This window comes from Chiloscyllium plagiosum, chromosome 14 (genome assembly GCF_004010195.1).
Source record: "Chiloscyllium plagiosum isolate BGI_BamShark_2017 chromosome 14, ASM401019v2, whole genome shotgun sequence".
Taxonomy (NCBI): domain Eukaryota; kingdom Metazoa; phylum Chordata; class Chondrichthyes; order Orectolobiformes; family Hemiscylliidae; genus Chiloscyllium; species Chiloscyllium plagiosum.
The window spans coordinates 52,172,594-52,194,461 of record NC_057723.1 but is presented as its reverse complement, the minus strand read 5'-3'; the positions used below and the strand labels follow the sequence as shown (position 1 = coordinate 52,194,461).

The 21,868-nt window shown below is 40.9% G+C and overlaps 1 protein-coding gene across 1 annotated transcript in view; it reads left to right on the top strand.

The window, feature by feature from the left end:
• Positions 1-4,751: 4,751 nt before the first annotated feature.
• The window catches only part of ubtd2 (ubiquitin domain containing 2), a 76,511-nt gene continuing 59,394 nt past the window's right edge, over positions 4,752-21,868 (top strand). Inside the window, exon 1 of the mRNA XM_043703804.1 lies at positions 4,752-4,973. Within this exon, the coding sequence (XP_043559739.1) occupies positions 4,763-4,973 (211 nt within the window). The 5' untranslated portion in view covers positions 4,752-4,762. The remainder of the gene's footprint in view (positions 4,974-21,868) is intronic.

The window sequence follows — 21,868 nt, the reverse complement described above, 5'->3', positions numbered from 1 at the left end:
TTCCGCAAGTAGGCGGCCTGTCTCCCCAATGTAGAGGAGGCCACATCGGGTGCAGCGGATGCAATAAATGATGTGTGTGGAGGTGCAGGTGAATTTGTGGCGGATATGGAAGGATCCCTTGGGGCCTTGGAGGGAAGTAAGGGGGGAGGTGTGGGCGCAAATTTTGCATTTCTTGCGGTTGCAGGGGAAGGTGCCGGGAGTGGAGGTTGGGTTGGTGGGGGGTGTGGACCTGACAAGGGAGTCACGGAGGGAGTGGTCTTTTCAGAACGCTGATAGGGGAGGGGAGGGAAATATATCCCTGATGGTGGAGTCCGTTTGGAGGTGGCGGAAATGACGACGGATGATATGCTGAATATAGAGGTTGGTGGGGTGGTAGGTGAGGACCAGTGGGGTTCTGTCCCTCCTCCCTACGTTTTATCTTAGCCTGCTGGACACACTTTCCTCATTCCTGAAGAAGGGCTCATGCCCGAAATGTCGATTCTCCTGCTCCTTGGTTGCTGCCTGACCTGCTGCGCTTTTGCAGCAACACATTTTCAGCTCTGACCTCCAGCATCTGCAGTCCTCACTTTCTCTTCAAATGGCACCAGCCAGCTCTGGCAAAAACCGCAGTAAGGATCTGCGAGGTGCAGTGTACTTATCTATTTCTGAGATGCCATGCAGGTCCACAGCTTATATTTGGAAAGATTCAAAAGCAAAAACTTTCAAGTGATTTTAACCACCTCAGGAAGGACATGGTGAACCTGTGAGGTATGAGTGGCAGGGTCTTCAAAAATGAAGATGCAAATGTCCAAGACCATGTCTGTGAAGGATCACATTCTGTTCTAGCACTGGATCATGATCATCTCGAAGTAGATTTGTCTTTGTTGATAGATTGTACGCTCAGGGGTTTGTGCAATCCTGCCCTTTGCCACTTTCCTCTGCCTTTCTGATACTTGGGAATTCAGTCCTTCTTCTGGAGGGTGCTGCTCGCAGCCACTGGGCCCAAAACTGGAGACCTGCATCCTCTTTGCCAACTGCAGCCCAATAACACTTGGCAGCTCTCCCCATTCTTATGCTCTCATGTCAAATGGGTAATAACCCTTGTACTGCTCAAGTGCTTATTGTCCACTCTCCTCAGAATATGTGCTGACCTGATATCCCAGTGGCCACATCCTCCACTGCACCAGTTACTGTTTTAGTGGGGAGACACAATCAATTTCCTGGGGCAGCCATTACTAGCACCCCATTTGTGTGCCCACTGTGTTATTTGGTTTGTTCCAGATAACAAGTGTAGTATGTACATGACTGCAAAAATCTGCCATTAATGAATGGTAAATGAGATCTTCAACCAGCCTAATCGGATGCAATCACAATATAGGCAGGATCACTGGCCCACCCCCAACCACCTGGAAAACTATTCAACACTGAGAATACACCAACATGTCAGCTGGCATGGTATTTTTGATCCCTGCCCACTGCCATTCCTATCCTGGTGGGACTCAAAAATTCAGCCCATCATCTCTCCTTTTTATTGTCTTTCATTTACTTCTATGTGATCCAAGTAAATTGAATTGATTTAATTTTACAGAAAACTTACATAGACTTGATGGGCCAAATCCCTTTTCTTCACCATAATGACACCATAATGACGGGGGCGGCACGGTGGCACAGTGGTTAGCACTGCTGCTTCACAGCACCAGAGACCCGGGTTCAATTTCCGACTCAGGCGACTGACTGTGTGGAGTTTGCACATTCTCCCCGTGTCTGCGTGGGTTTCCTCCGGGTGCTCCGGTTTCCTCCCACAGTCCAAAGATGTGCAGGTTAGGTGAATTGGCCATGCTAAATTGCCCGTAGTGTTAGGTAAATGGGTAAATTAGGGGAATGGGTGGGTTGCGCTTCGGCGGGTCGGTGTGGACTTGTTGGGCCGAAGGGCCTGTTTCCACACTGTAATTAATCTAATCTAATCTATGTTTCACCTTTTGTAATCAAATTTGAACATGAGTCTGTACTTGTTTACTTTTGTGAATATTTAATGTTTTCACCAGAAAATGAAGTCTGATTTCCTTTCAACCTATTGAATGCTAATGCCGAACTGTTGGTGTCAGCAAACGTTGACACATTTTTAATCAAAAAGATTAGAAGATCACAAAGTTGTTTGAACAGATGGAACTCAGGCTATTTTAAAAGTTTGAGATGTACAAAACTAAGTTGCATTTTTATGAAGAAAACAAATGTGTTTCACACCTAACAAGTGAAGCCTGACAGGCATATAAATCAGTTTGAACCTTTACATTTGTTTTATGGTAAAATAATCAGAGCATATTATTTTCTTTACAATTTTTTTGTGACTCATTCTTTTAATAATGAAGAACTATCATACTTTAAAAACAAAACAAATTTGTGCAGTGTGGGACTGTGATCCACTTCAGCCATCACCTTACTGAATAGCAAAGCAGGTTAGTGGGGCCAAATGGCCTACTCCTATTTCTTATGGTTATTGGCCAGCCTGAGAAGCTTCTAAATTCAATCTTCAGCATATGCTAAACACCCCTGGCAAATACAGCATTGCTAATTACTGACATCAGTCTGTTTTCACTATCTCCACTTTTAAGGTTCTTGATGGTCCAGCAAACATTGTACAGTCTCATTATGCATCTGCCACATTTATCACCAAGTTCATATAAAGATCCAAATCAAATATATTATTTACATATTGACTTTCTTTTTGTTATTTTAACTGGGACAATTTTATAAAGTTTAATCCACTTGTAATTAATTTAAATAAGGTAACTTTGATAAATAAATAAGAAAACTTTAAAGCAGAACCTGTAAAGACAGTCTGTTAAATTTCCAAGTGCTACTGATTTTCCAAGAGTTGAAGACTGCTTGACTGTCAGTATTTTCATACAGGACTGCTATTGTTACAATGTGTAACCTAAGTAACAAAAAGAATCTTGCCAAGTTTCCATTGCAAGTCACTGATACAGCATTAAAGAAAATGTCTTCATCAAAGAAACTGCTTACTCTACCTGCATTGATGCAAATCATTGTACTTAAATTCCTTTACAGAATTACAGCTCCCCACTTCTGTAAAGATTTTATAACCCTAACCTCCACATCCTATAGTCAAACCCAGAGTATTCTATTACTCTGATCTCATCCATGCTCTTCATCCTTCAGCACACAATGGAGAGCCGCATCTTAATTATCTAAACCCCAATGTCAAACTCACTCTCTTTAAGGCTTACAAAATATCTCTTTGACCAAGCATTCAGACCACATAACTATTTATATTTATTCATTCCTTCACAGGATGTGCACATTGCTTCCTGGGCCAGAATTTATTGCACATTTGTAAATGCCTTTGAATTGCCTACTTGAACTGCTGTCGGCTACATGGTGTAGACCCACAATACTATTAAAGAGACAATTCCAAGATTTTGACCCAACAACAATGGTGGTATAGTTTCATTCAAGGATGGTGTGTAGCTTGGAGGAACCTCCCATTGATGGTCATCCCATACATCTGATGTTCTTGTCCTTCTAGGTGGTAGAAGTCAGGGGTTTGGGAGATGCTGTCACTGGAACCTTTGGTGAGTTGTTGCACTACACCTAACAGCCCACATGAACTAGATTGATGCCAACAGCATGGATTGCAGTCCTATTCTGGCTGAATTAAAGACTGCCTTCTTGAGATGAGGATGTTGTGGTTGTCACAGAGAACACTAGAAACAATAGGAAATGCTGGAAAAAAATCAATGTAAGGCAACATATGTGGGGAAGGAATAGAGAAGATCTTTCAGGTCAAGGATGACTTTACATTTTTAACTAGTCCAAGTTTTAATTAAATAGTTTTTGAGCGAGGAAACAGTGAGACAAAGACAGAGAAAGGTCTTTGATAGGATGAGATAGGAAAGATTCAATGACAGATAAGATCTCCTCGGGTCAGAGGAAATGGTGAGAAACTGGAGGGATGTTGTCAGGTTGGCGTCTAGTAGGGTTGGGAATGGAAGGAGTTATTGTCTGGCAGAGGATTGTCTTGAAGGAGAAGTATTTGATTTAAATGGAAACATTTAAAGAGTTCTCAGTTTAGGGAAACAAATAACAACTGTCTGGCCAGCAGAAAGTCGGCGGTCATGTCCCAAGATGGTCAGAGGAAGTTTAAAGAGAAAGTTTGGTGTCGTCACTTGAGTAGAGCACGTAGGGCTTAAAAAGCTGGATAACGACAATGTCGCCAAATCGTCGATAAGTGGAGGGAAGCTGGGATGTGGGAGAGTGCAGTGTGTGACAAACCCACACTGGGCTGTGAAGGGCAGAATGAAAACATGAAGGAGCCTACCCTGGCCTGAGTAAGGAGTCGGAGCTGAGGAGGCAAGTCAGGCGCAAACATACTCCCCAGTACATCGCAAGGGAAAGGAATACAATCCCCTTCCCCCCGCCCAAAAAAAGAAGCAAAATAAGAGCCAGAAACCGTTAGAAACTAACGGAACAAAAATGTCTGATATTACCGAACGCCCTCCAGCTGCAGCTCAGCGTCTGACGTAAAGCGTGCGACTCACGAGGGAGGCGGGGCCTCACTGGCAAACGGGACGGGGCGCGCAGGAAAGGTGATTGTGGATTGGGGAGGGAAGGAGGCGGGGTTAGAAGGGGCGGGATTTAGACAAGCGGTGGGCGGGACGACCGGGCACACGTGAAGGAAGGGGCGCAGCCTCGGTGGGAAGGGCGGGGTTAGTTGTTGGAGCCAGGAGAACTTGGACGGGGGTGGGGTTAGTACGCATCACGAATGGGGGCGTGGCGGCTCGGGCGAGAGGTGGATCCGGGGCTTGGTTATGGCGAGGCGCGCGGCTGTCCGTTTGTCTGTCTGAGCGAGTCCAGTGCCGGCCGGGGTCAGTCGGTCTGTTGTCAAAGTGACAGGAGCTCACCCATGGGAGGGTGTGTGGGCACTCAGCATGATTCCTCGGGCAGTTTAAACGAGAATTCAGACGGCACTGGGGGTAAGAGAATCCACTGTCGTTTGTTGGTAGATCTCTCTTTCTTCTGCCTCACGATTTTCAAGTTTTTTTAAAAAATAAAATGAGAATTAAATTATGTAACTGAGTTGGCTGATGTTTCTGTCTGGCGCGGAGTGTGGGCCTCACTCACTCTCGCTCCGAAGCCCCGAGTCGGGTGGCCGAGTAACCCGCGAGGTTGTGTGGGTTCACATCACGGTACTATTTGCTGGGACGGCAGTCAGTCTCCTCTCCCTCATTCCTGGCTCCCAGGTTCGGGTAGGAGCAGCAGCTGATGCTGGCACTCAGTCTGTCAGGGTGTGCTACTTCACCCCCCCCCTTCACCCCCCCCACCCCGAGGATGGGATAGGGTTCTGTCTCTGCAAGTGCAGGAGCTGCTGCCACCGCCTTTGTCTCTCATCGGTCAACATCTGAGCGCTACTTTTCATGACTTTATTTGACCTAAAACCAACATATTTTACAACGCGGTCGAGGCATTGTCGCACTATTTCGGAAATGGAGTTAAAGGTTTCGCAATTTTAGTGCCCAATTAGTCTGAGACACCTCTTGATTTTTTTTATAAAAAATGGTATTCCCTTTGTTCTTTTCGATTAATTAGATGTATCTCTGATGTTTGCAGTTATGGTTTTCCATTTTTTTTATTTGCGGTAACTGTTTGTTTATTTTATGCTGCGTCTTTTTTATTAAATGCATTGTAAACTCCAAAGATGAGTCGTAGAGTCCCTGAGCAGTCCAAACATTGATGCTATTCTTACAACTCTAGTTTGACTTGATTATCTGGGTATTTTGTGAATTTTGTAATTCAGCAGTATTTGCACGTGTCTCGAACTTTGGAAGTAGAAGTAGTACTAATGAACTAGTATACAAAGTTATCAATTGCTGAAACAATTTCTGAAGTTTCTGTTTTCTGTTTGGGTGTTGAAATGGCATTAGGATGACATGATTATATTTTTCACTTTTTAAAGAAAAATGTCTGTTTGTTCTTCGTTTGATAGCAAACCTAATCTGGAAAATTAACCAGAGGAGCTTCCTTATGATTAAAGGCAGGAAATAGAAGCTCAACCTTTTTTGGGAGAGGCTGTTATACAGCTGTAGTATTCTTAGTATTCGGTTGTTTTCTAGGAAATATGTTGTAATACTCCTTTTGTAACTCTTTAGTACCTTTTATCCCCACTGTTTCTCCCCACCCCCAGAAAAAAACAAGATCTGGAACTCAGTGCAGTTTTGGGTGAAAGTGTGCAATGGCCTACTTTGTGTAAGGCCTGTTAATACCATTCAATGATGCACAGAATTGATCTAGGCTATTTTCCACTTCTATTAGGAATAGTTCTGCCACTGTAAAATGCTTTGTCTCACATCCTTGGTGAGAACTGGTAATGTTTGACATACATAGCAACGTATCTTAAATGATCAAAGTTGGAATCTAAATTCCATCTAGCTGTACATGAAAGCTCAGGCTAAGATATTTGAATTGCATGCAAATCATTCATAATGTTTTTCCTCCCATGGCTGTACCTTAATGCTTGTGTAGTGTTGTCCTGTCACAGATTTCCTTTTATTTAAAATATCTCTTTTTTTTCTGTATGAAAGTATGTCGGCATTTGCAAGTCTCTCTCTCTCTCTCTCCTCCCCCCCCCCCCCCCCCCACCAGAAGTCAGAATTTACTTCAATGTAACATTGTTTCATTATACCACTAGCAATATTGTTATCAGGACATCCTTTTTTGAAAAAAAGGAGTTTGATTTTCTTCAATGTTGATCCTCCAAAATTATTCACTGGTGTTGTAACATTCTTTTGTCTGCATAAAAATTAATACTTTATTACTGTGCATTTAACAAATCAAGTGCTAACATCGAAATGAGCAGAAAATCTCAAGCAATTAAAAAATAAGCATTGTTACAAATTCTAAAACTTTTCATTGCAGAACTGAAAAAAAAATTGTTACTCTAACTGATTGTTTGGGCAAAAAAATCCCACCTAACCACCTTCCTACTAGGTAGCTGGATAAAAATACATGTTCATAAAATGTGAATTATATTGTGTCTACAAAAGTGGGATAAATCTAATCCATTGAAGCGCTCCACATTCAAGAGTCACAATCAGCTGCAAAGTGGTGAAAGGATTGTGCTTTCAAGCAACACTTACTTGCCAGCAATCTGCACACGCTGCTTCTCATTAAGTCTGGTGACTTATCAATTTTACATACAGATAATCTTCCTAATACCTTCTGTTCATCATATTTAGTTCATTCATTTCTCAACAACCTCAGTAAAGACATGTCATTGGTACCTCAGCCATGTACCTTCATGAGTAACTTCCCTTTTGTCACTCTAATACCTGCTCCTTTTACTAGCTTTTTAATATTATTATGCAAATAGGAGGCTTTAGGACTCCCTTTGTCTTAGCTGCCAGTCCTTTTCACTTCCCCTCTTGACATGTATGCTTAGCCTTGCTTTCCATTATTTTTCCAACTTGATATATCATACACAGCCTTTTTCTTCACCTTTTCTCTCGCGCTCTTTGTTTATCCTACCTTGCCTCTCCCTTGTAGGGATATACTGAACTATCTCCTATTGAAAGGCATCCCATTTGTGCTATTGCAATTTAGTCTGCCAATCTTTGATTCCAATTTATCTGGACCAGACCTGTTCTCTCCCCACTGCAATTGACTGTCCTGTAATTGGGTATTTTTACTCAAGATTGATCTTTGTCCTTTTCCATAGCTAACCTAAACCTTGTGATACTGTTATCACTGTTTCTTATTGACACTTGACCCTCTTGATCTATTGCATTCCCCAGCAGTGAATTTTCAGCAATGCCTTCTTCTCATTATGTTGTAAACATACAGATGGACCAAATTCTCAAAAGTTCACAAACTCTTCCTGGTCTTTACACTATTACTAAGCCAGTATGTCCTCGCATAAATGAAGTCTTAAAAGAATATAACTGCCTTATAGTTTTTATGCTGTATAGTTTCCTTGCAGACTTGTTCCTTATCTTGCCCACTATTTGGCCCATAGAATACCATCTAGTGTAATAATACCACGGTGGCTTCCTAGCTCTCATCAAATAGATTCTGTCCTCAGCTCCAGTAGGAGTGCTTCCTCTCCCATATTTAATATTATCTTCAATCAGTCTTGGCACTCCTTTTTTTTTTATTCATCATCTTTCCAAAATACCTGTATCTGGCAGTATGTAGTACTCAGGCCTACCCTTTTATGAGCCAGATCTCCATTACCATCACATTATCATATTCTCATTTCGCTATCTACAGTTACAGTTCACCAGCCTCCTTTTGTATCAGCTACACATATGCACTGTAAACATAATGTAAAGCTTACTGAATACCATCTTACTCTGACCTCACCATGCTGTTTCTTACTCTGATGCTTTATATCTCCCAATTATTGGTGTGTATTGTTTCCTCTCTGTTTAGCCTTTTTCCCACCCCTCCCTTGACCAACATTGATGTGGAGATTGACATAGTAAACTGTGTATAGGGTCAAGTCATGCAGTACATTGGTACATTTTAACCATATGGATACATGATATTTGAAAGCCTGTCTGATTTAAATAATGAATTATGTACATGACCAATATTTGAAAGACAGATTATCACTGCAAAAATGTAGGTATTGTATCTGTCTTGTAACATTGGAATAGAATTAGGCCATTTAGATCCATAGTTTTGTTATATACCATTCTTTGAGGTTATGACTGATCTGCGACCCAACTCCATAAATCTGTCTTTACCCCATTTCACCATTTGTCTAACAAAAGTATAATAATCATAGTTTTTAAATTAACAGTTTGTTTTGTGCTAATTGTCATTGTGGAAGCAAGTTCCAAATTTTTAATGCTTCACATGTAGAAATGTTTAATTTCACTTCTGAAAAGTCTGGCTCTAATCTTTTTTTGACTCTACTGTCTTTATCCTAGATTTATCTTGAAAAGTTTTAATCTTTCCTCATTGCTTATCCCCCTATTTATTAAACTCTCATATTTTTCAGTTTAAATTATGAAACCAGAATCATGTTTCATCTAAATAGCAAAGCAAGTATAAAATGAATCAATTTTTTTAATATAGTTGATTGATCATTCATTTGCAGGTAAATGTTTTTGTTGAAATTTCAGACTGGTGGTAACGTTTCTTTCATGGAATCATCATTCTTTCATCTTTCATGGAAACATACCTTTGGTCTAACCAGTCCATACCTAACATGATCCCAAACTAAACTAATTCCAGCTGCCTGCTCCTGGCCCACAGCCCTCCAAACCTTTCCTAATCATGTACCTATCCAAATCCTTTTTAAATGTTGTAATTGTGCTCACATCAGCCACTTCCTCAGGAAGTCCATTCAACATGCAAACCACCCTTTGTGTAAGAAGTATTGCCCCTCGTGTTTGTTAAATTTCTCTCCTCTCACTGTAAAAATGTAGGTGGAAGTGAGGACTGCAGATGCTGGAGATGAGAGTCGATAGTGTGGTGCTGGAAAAGCACAGCAGGTCAGGCAGCATCCGAGGAATAGGAGAATCGACATTTTGGGCAAAAGCCCTTCAGCAGGAATGACACTGAGCCGAGGGGGTGGTGAGATAAATGGGAGGGGTCTGGGCTGATGGGGAAGATAGCTGAGAGTGCGATAGGTAGCTGGAGGTAGGAGTTATGATATGTCAGAGAGGGGCGTGGAGCAGGTAGGTGGGAAGACAGGTGGACAGGTCATGAGGGCAGTGCTGAATTGGAAGGTTGGAACTGGGATAAGGCCGGGGGGGTGAGGGTGGGGGGTGAATGAGGAAACTGGTGAGATTACATTGATTCCGTGGGGTTGGAGGGATCCAAGGCAGATGAAGCGTTCTTCTTTTAGGTGTCAGGTGGTTAGGGAGTGGCGGTGGAGGCGGCCCAGGACCTCACTTTAAAAATGTTTCTGCTAGTCTTGAAATCCCCTACCATAGGGACACCATTAACCCTATCTATACCCCTTATTATTTTATAAATTTCTATAAAGTCACATCTCAGCTGCCTATGATCCAGTGGAAAAAGTCTCTATCCAGCAACATCGTGGTAAATCTTTCCTAAACCCTCTCCAGCTTAATAATATCCTTCCAGTAACTGGGGACCAGACTGGATACACTACTCCAGAAAAGGCCTCACCAATGTCCTGTACAACCTCAACATGATGTCTTAAACATAATTTATAAAAATATGTTGATCCTAAGTTGGGTATCCAATAATTTAAGTTATTACGTCTGCATTGTTGCCTTGTCCTGGTTTTGCAAAGTGATTAGTTTGAAGGAATTGCAGTCAAGATATATTTGCCTCAGCTATACAGAACTTCAGTACAGCATTGACTTGATCTTTGTCATTTGATGCCAGATGACTTTTTATGATATCCCAAGAAATAACTATCGCCTTATTTAATCCTTTTAAAATGGTTTTGGTGTGTTATGTTTCGGTGGGCCTTTACAGCTTGTTTAAACTACACTTTTGCAATAACAACAATCTGGTTACTAAGCTACTCCTGATCAATATTGAGCTTTATTTGTTAACCGTGCTTTGGTATCTGTACCATGATTTTATTCAAGATCTGATGCAGACATTTTGGGGCCCTTCTGAGATACTTTGAATTCAACAAAGATTAATGGATTTATTGTTCTGATACTTCTGGAGACTGGATTCCAAGCTATGTTTTGGTTACCATTTCTTCTTGTACTTCTGGTGTTTAACTAGTGCTGACGTTTTGAGGAAATGTAGTATTACTGCCCACAATTTCTTACAAGTTTAAGCTGCTTTTACATTGCTATTAGTCAAAGGTGACAATGCAAAACTGCCACCCTCCTATTTTACTGATAGTGTGGGCAGCCCATTGCAAATTAATTACATTGTGTGTATTATTTTCTGCATATCAAGACTGGAGCAAACCAGGAATAGGAAAAAGCCATTCGGTCTATAACGGATGTCCTGAATTGCCATGATTCAACTTATACACGCCACAACCCTTTTACCCATCTTTCACAAATTAGCCACACAATCTCTCAAGCCAAATCCTCTCTCCCTTGAAACAATTGAAACTTTCTTCCATCCACTGTAACTGGGAGATGTATCTACAATACTGTACCTATCTTCTCTATTCAGTAATGTTGTCCCATGGCTACAACGTTTTCAAACACCTTTTTTAAATGTTTGCATTCACATTCAGCTGGCAACTTTTCCATTAATCAAGGCCTAATTGTGAAAACTACTTACTGACATCAAACTAGTGCTTTGCCGACCTAACTATCAGCAAGTCCATCATCCTTGTGTTCACTGACCTTAAGTGGCTTCTAGTGGCTTCATCAATAAAAACAACTTTGTATCAGACCTTTTTAAACATGATTTAAAAAAAACACTTCAGAGGAGTCTTGTCAAACATTTTGACTCTTAATCACATGAGATGTTGGGGAGATGAGCCAACGTATGGTTAAAGAACTAATTTTTAAAGCCGTATCAAAAAGGAAAGAAAGTTTAGGGAGATAATTCCAGAGCTTAAATCTCTCTTCTTCCTTAACGCTCTCTCCGACTTTTAAGAGGCTACTGAAAATGTACATCTAACACATTTTTGGTTACCTCTCCTAATGTTTCCACTTAATGAGATGTCAAATGGGTTTTGCTTAGAAATCTGTAAAATACTTTAAGATTGGAGTTTTTGTGACAGTTGCAGCGCTGCTATGTCTGGACCAGAAGCTCTGAGTGCAAGTCCTATTTAGTAGTCATTGAAGGTACATTTGTAAGGTGGCCAAAACCAGTATATTATTAGTTTGTAATCCTTCCAAAAAGCCTGATGAAAAGCAGAAAAAGCAGGAGACATTTTCTGGTCAGCCACATTGCAGAGGACAATAGCAAACCACTGCAGCTCTTTGCCAATGGAAGTTTGTAAATTATGGTACCAGAAAGATGAGGGACAAAGTGTCTGGAGATGCCTTTATTCATTAAAGATGAGATTTAAATGTAAATAATTGTTTAAAAAAAATGATTTTGTCCAAAATATGCTTCACTTTTTCTTTCAAGCCTAAAAGGCTCTTGGTCTATTATGATTGTCACCATAGCTCAGTTGCCTCATTTGTCATTCTTGCCCCTGAGGCTCAGGGCTCAAGCCCCACTCCAGGGTTTGAGGACAGAAATCAAGGCTGATAGTACTGTACAGTACTGAGGCAGAGCTGCATTGTCAGGTGCACCATCTTTCAGCAATCACATTAGAATCCTATTTGACTATTCAGGTGTATATAAGAGCATGGGTTTTATTGTGTACAATATATATCCCTTTTGAAAACCACAACAGATTTATGGCAACTCAGTGGTTATCCTCAGTGCCAGGGACCAAGATGCGATTCCAGCCTTGGGCAACAGTCTGTGTGGAGTTTACACATTCTCCCTGCGTCTGCGTGGGTTTCCTTTGGGTGCTCTGGCTTCTTCCTGTAGTCCAAAGATGTGCAAGTTAGGTGGATTGGCCATGCTAATTTGCCTCTAGTGTCCAGTGATGTGCAGGCTAGGTGGATTAGCCATGGGAGATGCAGGGTTCCAGGGATAGGGTAAAGGGGTGGGTCTGGATGAGATGCACTTAAGAGGGTCGGTGTAGACTTGATGGGCCAAATAGCCTGTCTTCACATTGTAGGGATTCTATTCTTTTCGTAACCTCATCATTGCTATATTGTTGGAGTTTGCTGCATAAATTGGCTGTCCTGTTTTCTACATTACAACACTGACTACACTACAAATGTGTCTGTAAATGCTTCTGAAGGTCATGAAAAATGCTATATGAGTGCATGTCTGTCTTGCCCTTTTTTCTATTTTCACAAAAGTCTTTGAATGATGTTTCAATCTAATTTTCCTCCTTTGAATCTTTACCAAGACCACCTCCATTTACAGTCACAGGAGTTTGAAGTAGGACACAGTAGGCCAAATCTGCAATCGGGTGCAAATTGTGGTTAGCTGTACATTATTTTTCTGAAGTTATGCTTTGAGATTCATCTCAAACTCATGTGCAATCATAATTGTAAAATATTTATTGACCGATGACATTAGATACATTTTAGAAAGGAATTTTGTTTTCATTGCAATATTCTATGAAATTTGCCATTTTAAACTTGTGCCGTTATATTAATACATGAGTTTAGTAAATGGCTTATACTGCCCCCCCAAAAAAACTTACCTAGCTACAATCCTCATTTTACATAGCTGAAACTTGCTTTTCAAAAATAGGCAAATATTTACCAATTTACTGGGGTGTACACTAGTCAGGGTCTTGGTAAATTAATATTTTCTTAATATATATTAATTTTTTCAAAAGGTGTCTGGTGCCCTTCATGCCTAAAATATACTTCTATTTGAAGGATTGCAAAATAGAATCAAAGACCTGAAGAAACCTAAATGGTATCTGTGAAGAAAGAAACAGAGATCCCATTTTGAATGCAATGACTCCTCTTTGGAACTAATGTAAACATGTCATGGGAATAACGTATATTTAACTGAGACTTATTTCCAGTACAAACACACACAGACTAAAGAAACTTGATTGGTAGTAGATATACATTACACTTGAAATTCCATAATCCTTTGTGCTGAATTGACAATTTTGGATGCTCTATCCTAGATTCAAAATTAAGTCGACTAAAGATTGCTACACAGACCAGATAGTTGCAGTTTTGTGTGGAGTTATCCTTGTGATACTTCATAGCATTCTGTTTGTTTTAACAGTTGCCTTGCACCTAGTTCTCAGTCACTCATGTTCTATATACCCAAGAACTGTATTATTACCTCAAGTGCAGCCCTCACTGATTGTGACAATTTAACTAGTGCATTAGCTCAAACTGCTGAACTCATGACAATGCTTCTCGGATCTCCGCTTCAGGCACTAGATTAGCACATTTACAGGCTCAAGGAGACTGGCAGCTGTTGAGTATCACTATTTAATTTTAAAGAGCTTCTGGATTGCTTTTAAAAAGAAAAGTGAAATAGACAAGTTAATGTTGCCACTAACTGCGCAATCTGTGTATTCCCAAATCAATGACTGCAGAGTTAGACAAAAGTAGTTATTACTTGGAGAAATTGTGTTATGAAACTCAGGAGGTTGAATCTTCCTTTATTTTGTCCATGCTTTAGTTTTGTAGAGATTCATAGAGGATTTCTGTCCGTGGCCTAGCAAGTTGTCTGAACACATCTTACCAAATTCACCATTTTACTTGCCTATGGCTTCACCCCTGTATGATTCTAGCTCTGTTCTACCACTCATCGTATCTGGAAAAACTCACACTGCTAGGAAATCCCTGACATCTGTGGTGGTGGAACAGTTTTTAAAAGGCCTTTGTACACTGAGACAAGCACCTTCAGTCCAGAGCTGTTCTTCGTTCATGACATTTGCTCTGGACATGGCAGCAAATTGAAAATTGGCACCCTGCTTTGCAAACAGGCACCTGGAGGTTGGGGTGATGCAGAATCAGCACGTCTTCATCCCCCAGGACTAGCAGAGGAGGCCATGATGCGAGACCATGTCAACCTGGTCTGAAGTTACCACCCAGTTTAGTGCACTTTCACCTATCTGAACGAATGTATAACAATTTAGGAAGAAGACCTTCTCCCTTCCACCAGCGTAAGTAACAACAACATCTCCAATAAATCACATTCCCTGTATCTTTGCACTGTACCCACCTCTCACAAGCTTCATGCTGTATCACTCTCACTATTATCTGCAGCATTTTCCCTCACTTACACTCATCCTTCACAATCCTTGAAATCACTAAGCCTGCATGCCCTCTGTGTAGTTTGCTCACACACTTGGACACCTCCCCATTTGCACCAAAAGTAACAGCTGTGCCATCTACTTTCATCTCCCTTGATACCTACCTCACTGATATTGCAGGAGGAGTGGCTGACTGTTTGTTCAGCATTTAGCTGCCCAACCCTTATGAGGAGAGTATCCTGACTATCTTGAGCAACTGACTATCTCCAAGCCCCTAGGCCAGTATTGGAGCCAGCCCTTGACCTACTGTGCTGCAACCCCTTCTTTGAAAGTTCTCTCCCTTGACTGAGACCTGCTGAGAACCATGACAAGTTTCCTGACTTTGGGCTAAATGGCAAGGCATGCAGTACTACTTTGGTTGAGTGGTAAGGCATGAAATGGCAAGGTAAGGCAGAGATGCACTGGGCATCCACACAGACTCAGTGAGTGAGTGCCAAGAAAGCAAGCATGTCTGGTCCAATCCATGAGTTGGATGGGTGTCCTTGAGCACAAAGTCCCCTTGCTGCAGAATTAGAATGATAGGGAGGGAATGCAGAAATGTGTAAGTGGATCGGATATGTGCCATGCGCATTTTTAGACCATGAAATCATAAGAACTAGGAATAAGAATATGCCATTTTGCCCCAAGCCGCCTCTGCCATTCAATAGGATTGTGGCTGATTCTATAGGCTTGTGGCTGATCCAATGCTCCTCATGTCCACTTTGCAGTTTTCCCATAATCCTTGATTCCTTCACTAACCAAGAATCCATCTATTTTCGCCTTAAAGGTATACATGGATTCTGCCCCCACAGCTTTCTGTAGCAATGAGTTCCAAAGACACTGAAACTTCAGAAAAAATTCCTTTTCAACTCACACTCAAATTGATGCCCCTTTATTCTGAGATAATCTCTCAATCTTCTGAACTCCAGTGAGTAGAGTCCCAATATGTTTAGCCTTTGCTCATAAAATGTTCCCTCCATGCCAGGGATTATCCTAGTGAACTCTCTCTGAACTGTCCCAAGTGAAATGATATCTTTCCATAAATAACTGCTTTCCATATTCCAGATGTACTCTCATAAGTACCTTGTACAGTTGTAACAAGATTTCTGTACTCACTCCTCTTGAAGCAAAGGCCAGTGCTTCATTAATGTTCCTTATTATCCCCTGCACCTGTGTGCTAACATTGTTTCATACACAAGTACCAAGTCCCTTTCGTATTGCAGCTTTCTGCACTGTTTGTTTTCAATTTAAATAATCGCCTGTTCTTTTGTTCTCCTTTCCAAAATGAACAACTTCATGTTTTTCTCACATTATTGCTCCATTTGCCAACATTTTATGCACTTAACCTGTCAATATTTCTCTGTCAGCTGTTTGTACCTCTCTCACAACTTGCCTTTTCACCTACTTTTGTGTTGTCTGCGAATTTGGCTATGATACATTTGCTTCCTTCCTCCCAAGTCATTGTTATATATTGTTAACAGTTGCAGTCCGAGCGCTGATCCCTGGTCACAAATTATCAACCTAAATGAGAACCCCTTAACTCCACTTGCTGTTTCCTTCCATTAGCCAATTCTCTATCCATGCCAGTATTTTATCTGTAACGCTATGCGTTCTTATGAAAATCTTTTGTGAGGTACCTTGTTGAACACTTTCAGGAAATCCAAAACAATGCATCTACTGGCTTCCCTCTGTTCACTCTGATTGAGACTTTCCCAAAAAACTGGAATAAATTAGTCAAACACAATTTCACAAAGAGAGTGAGGACTACAGTTGCTGGAGAGTCAGAGTCTAAAAAGGTGGCACTAGCAAAGCACAGCAGGTTAGGCAGCAACGAAGGAGCAGGAGAGTTGACATTTTGGGCTTAAGCCCTTCATCAGGAATGTGGAGGGAGGAGTGGGACTGAGGGAAAGTAGGAGGGAAGGCAATAGGTGGAGGCACGTAGGAGGTGATTGTGACATGTCAGTAGGGAGAGTGGAGTGGAGAGGTGGAAGGAAGATGGACGGGTCAAGAGAGCGGTGTCAAGTTAGAGGTTTGGCTCTGGGATGAGGGTGGGGGGAGGGGAAATTTGAAACTAATGAACTTGATGTTAATGTCATGTGGTTGAAAGGTCCCAAGGTGGAAGATGAGGCCCCTCTTTTGGTGGATTTGATGTGGTGGTGGTGGTCCAGGATTTGCATTCCTTGGGAGTGGGAAGGGGAGTTGAAATGTTTGGCCATAGGACGGTGGGGTTGTTGAGTGCTTGTGTCCCAAAGATGTTCCCTGAAATGCTCCATGAGTTGGTGTCCTGTCTCCCCGAAGTAGAGGAGTCCACATCGAGAGCAACGGATGCAGTAGATGAGGTGGGTGGATGTGCAGGAAAATCTCTTGTGAAAAGAACCTTCAGTGCCTTGGATGGAGGTGAAGAGGTAGTATGGGTGCATGTTTTACATCACCTTAGGTTGGTAGGGGGTGTGGGCGCAGCAAGGGAGTTGTGGAGGGAATAGTTTCTGGTCGTGGGGTCTGTCTGTAGGTGGTGGTAATGGCAGAGAATAATGTGCTGTCTCTGGAGATTAGTGGGATGGAAGGTGAGGACCAGGGTGATTCTATTCTTGTTGCAGTTAGAGGGGTTTGAGGACAGAGGTGCGGGAAGTAGAGGAGATGTACTGGAGAGCATTGTTGATCACAAGGGAGGGCAAATTGTGGTCCCTGAAAAAGAAGGATATCTGGGATGTCCTGGAGTGGGATTGCTCCTCCTGGGAGCAAATACGGTGGAGGTGGAGGCATTGGGAGTAAGGGATCCATGCTGACTACTTGATTTCGTCCTTACTTGATTCCAGTACTATTCCAACAATAGATATTAAGCTAATGCTTTTTGCCTCCCTCCCATTTTTTAAAAAGGTCTCACATTGGCATTTTTCCAGTCCGCTGATATTTCTCCAGAATCCCTGGATTTTTGTAAAACTACAACTGATGCATCCACTACCTCTGTAGCTTGCATCCTAGGATACGACAGGAGGTAGCTATCAGGGCCCATGGATTTGTCTGCCTTTATGTCCATTAGTTTGTCTAATAATACTTCAGTGATGGTACATAATTCCTCCCCTGTATTCTTTAGTATTAGTGGGATATTTAAAATATCTTCCATCGTAAAAACTCATGCAGCATCAGTTTAGTTCCTCTGCTATTTCATTGTTCCCTATAACTACCTTCCCGGAATCATTTTCGATGAGGGCTATCTTCACTTTGACCCTTCTCTTTCTTTTTATGTCTAAGAAACCCTTGGTTTCAGTTTTTATATTCCTCACTAGTTTGCCCTTATATTTTGTTTTAGTCCTCCTTTGGATTCTGAACTTAGCCCAGTCTTCGGGGCTCTCACTGACTTTGATCTTTAGAATGGGTCAAAAACGGGTATACATGCACATGGGGTGTTTGTGCCTCGTGCCCAAGGAGCATGCCCTGAGATGTTGGTTCCTGATGATGTTTTGAAGCAAATGATAAACTGAAGTCATCAGGTACTCAATCTGATTTCCATGTGAAGAATTCCTGTGTTCAATTTCCTCGTGGTGGGTGGTAATGATAGAAAACTGCAGACTAATAAGGCAAGATCTGCAGTTAAGGTTCAAAGTTTGTAAGAAGATTTGTAGCTCGGGTGCTAGTTGTGGTTCTGTTCGCCGAGCTGGGAATTTGTGTTGAAGATGTTTCGTCCCCTGTCTGGGTGACATCCTCAGTGCTTGGGAGCCTCCTATGAAGCGCTTCTGTGATCTTTCCTCCGGCATTTATAATGGTTTGACAACCGGAAGCGACAGATTCAAACCACTATAAATGCCAGAGGAAAGATCACAGAAGCACTTCACAGGAGGTTCCCAAACACTGAGGATGTCACCTAGACAGGGGACGAAACGTCTGCAACACAAATTCCCAGCTCGACGAACAGAACCACAACAGTGGATAAGGTTGTTAACAGGTAATAATATCCATAGATAGGCATCTTGCCACTGCCAAGCAAGAATCTCAAATTGACACCTGGAATTTAGTTAAAAATCAGTGAGTTGTTCCTGATGTCAAGTTAGGCCTCACTAGATTTCTCATGGGATTGTCACATTTATAACCATAAACTACAAAATTCAGGCTACTATAAAATTCTGCTGAGAGCATTGCAATATGTATTTACAACTTGTTAATGTCCATTTTATATGCCTCTTTTTGAAAAGAAAATGTCATTGTATTGGCTATTTGATCAAAGTTGATAAGTTACAGAAAGTTTGCAAGAGGACAAACTGGAGGATAGCAGAAATGGGTTGAGCTAGGCATGGTTTGATGACAGGTGTCAGAGTAATTGCAGACAAGCTCCAACGGATGTGAGAGGATGGTATAAAGCAGTTGAGCATGACATATCATGATATCAGATCTCCTAGCAGGAGCATGGACAGTCTGCTGCAGTAGCTTGTAAATATTGCTGTTCTAAGTTGGTTTCAGTCTGCTTATCTATGAGATCAGTCGTATGAAATTAGAAGCCACAGTACTGGCCAATTGTTCTCCTCTTACTAAGATGGTCATCTTTTAAATCATATGCTAATCTTGGAGCACATATTCACTGCAATCTGTTTGTTTATAAGGTCAATCCCCTTAAAATCGTGGCTTGGACATCTTTTTTCAAACTCTGAATAGAAATTGCAATGTTCATAAACAGATCAAACCTCTTTTGAACTGAAAGCTATGACTTTATTCACTTACACAAATGGGTTCATGTTTCATAGATCTGAATGGTAGCATATCACTCATTAAGTTATAAATTGTTTGCTACATTTGTCTTCTGTATATGATGTACAGGTAAAATTATATGCAGAAAAAAGACACGGTATTAAAAAGTACCATAACTAATCTTGCACTGTATTTGGTCGCCTGTCTTTGATCCAGGAGACTGTCACTGTAAGGACTTATTTATACTTCATATTATGACTACATAGGCAAGTGATATAATTTGCAAACATTTGTGAACAATAAGAAATATTTTCCAAGATCAAATGATTTCATACCAGTTATTGATCAAAATGTTAAAGGTTTTTAATGCTTTGGGGAAAATTATTGGTGGCTTCGAGGCACAGTAATGGTATATTGTTGGTACTTGTCAGCATTCAGAAACACAACCATGTATTTGTGGTGTGAACTGAAATTTTGCTTGAGAAGACTCTGAAGTGCCTTGGACGGTTTTACTTTAAGGCTACTATATAAATACAAGTTGTTGTGAATAATGCTCTGAATCTTTTTTAAATTCCGTCACTTTCTATATTTAATTTTCGTTTCCAACAAGTACACACACTACAGGTTCTGAACTTATTCAAACCTCAAGCTGGGCTGTATGTATATGAAAAGGTGTACACTGGTCTTTTTTTCCCCTTCTGTCAGTCATCCTGTCTACCAAATTGCCCCTGTGGCTTAACCCTGGCTGTTTCCCCTGTTAACACCAAGTAAAATTTTGATTTAGCACATTAAAAACTAGCAAACCTTTTGCTAAATTGTCAGAAATTACATGAAGCTCTTGGATTATTTTCACTTAAAAGTTAAAATTATCACTACTTCAAGTTGTGTTTGTCTTTTTATTGTTAGAAACTATATATCTAATTTGTACAAATTGAGTAACTAGTGAAGCTAGCAGTTTTTAACGCAATTTGGAAAAGCATTTCTTTATTCCTTCTGAGATATTATATTCTTTTAATCAGGAGTCCAGTGTCAAGAGCTGGTTCCCAGTTTTTGTTTCCTTTTGACTCCATTTTCTGTATGTTGATAGGAGACTTGCTGACCCAATTATACCTAGTCTATTAGTCTGCTGCCACCATGGAATACTAACTTAAGAGCATCAGTTAAAGAACCATATCCTAATGTCTGTACATCTAATATATATGCTGCTGTAATGCAGAGGTACTATGTTAGCATTCTGATGGCCAAGTACAGTGAACTGCTACCATTTGCTTAGTTGCTTTCACAGTATCCATTAATAACTGAAGGAGGACCATCAGAAAGTAGCCATCATTATTTAATACTTTTCTATCTACATTTTAAGTACTTTTTCTGTCTGTTATAAAGTTGTAAACATATTGACAGCCCTTGCAAACATTTTTCAAATCTTCACAAATTTATTTATAGTGGGTATTGTTTACTGGTTGGATCAAGACTTTTACCGGCATAGCAATTGATTTTGATTCTCAGTACTGTCTCTTGAATTACCCAAGGGAGGTTGGCTTTGATTATGTGATCAATATATGGTTCATAAATGAGTCTTGCATTAGTGCTAAACAGATTTTCTTCTGAAACCTTAATCTGAGTTCAGATCCTTGAAATAATAATTGTGTTTTGATACTCTGGGAGAATTCTGTAATGATGATGTCACTTTCTTGAGTACCATAGGCACTGTATATCATGGCCACTGCTCCACTATTTGGCGTAGTATTTGCATTTTCCTAGCTTCCATATTTCTCATAGATCTAAAAGGAAAGCAGTGATATTGCATTTGAGATTCCTTTACATATTTTCTCTTACACACCATTTCCAGCTTCTTACTTGACTAGGGTTGCGCTGTGACCACACTGCTCAAATGGCAGTTACATGAGCCTCCACAATTTCTTTTGACTGGCTGTTTAACTAAGAAATGACTTCATATATTTGATCATTTGGCAATCAGCAACAGGACTATCTTTCATTATCTCCACCCCCTCCTCCCCCACCCCAATCTAACTCCCCTATACAGAAGCATGCAACTAACTCTCAGGTGCCCTGATCAGGTAACTTGTAAGGTGTCATACAATTCAAGTAGTTTTAAGCCAACGGAATTGAACCTGCTTAATTATTACCTCTGGGTGTTTTTCAGTGTGAAAGATTGATTGCTGTTGAATCTAGAGACCTCCTTTCAATCTCCTTGCCTCACTGGAATAATGTAATTTGTTGTTAATTTTCCACTACTTAACACCTTTATTAGTAACTTCAGTAAACAACTTTATTACCCACATAATAATGTTCAGTGTGATAGACGATATGTTAAAATGCCCACATTATTCTTCATAAGGGACAAATAAACAAACCAATCGTGTTCTTCTGTTGCCCCTTTCTCTTTTTCACCCACCCCTTCACATTCTCCTCCCCTCCCCCCCCCATCTT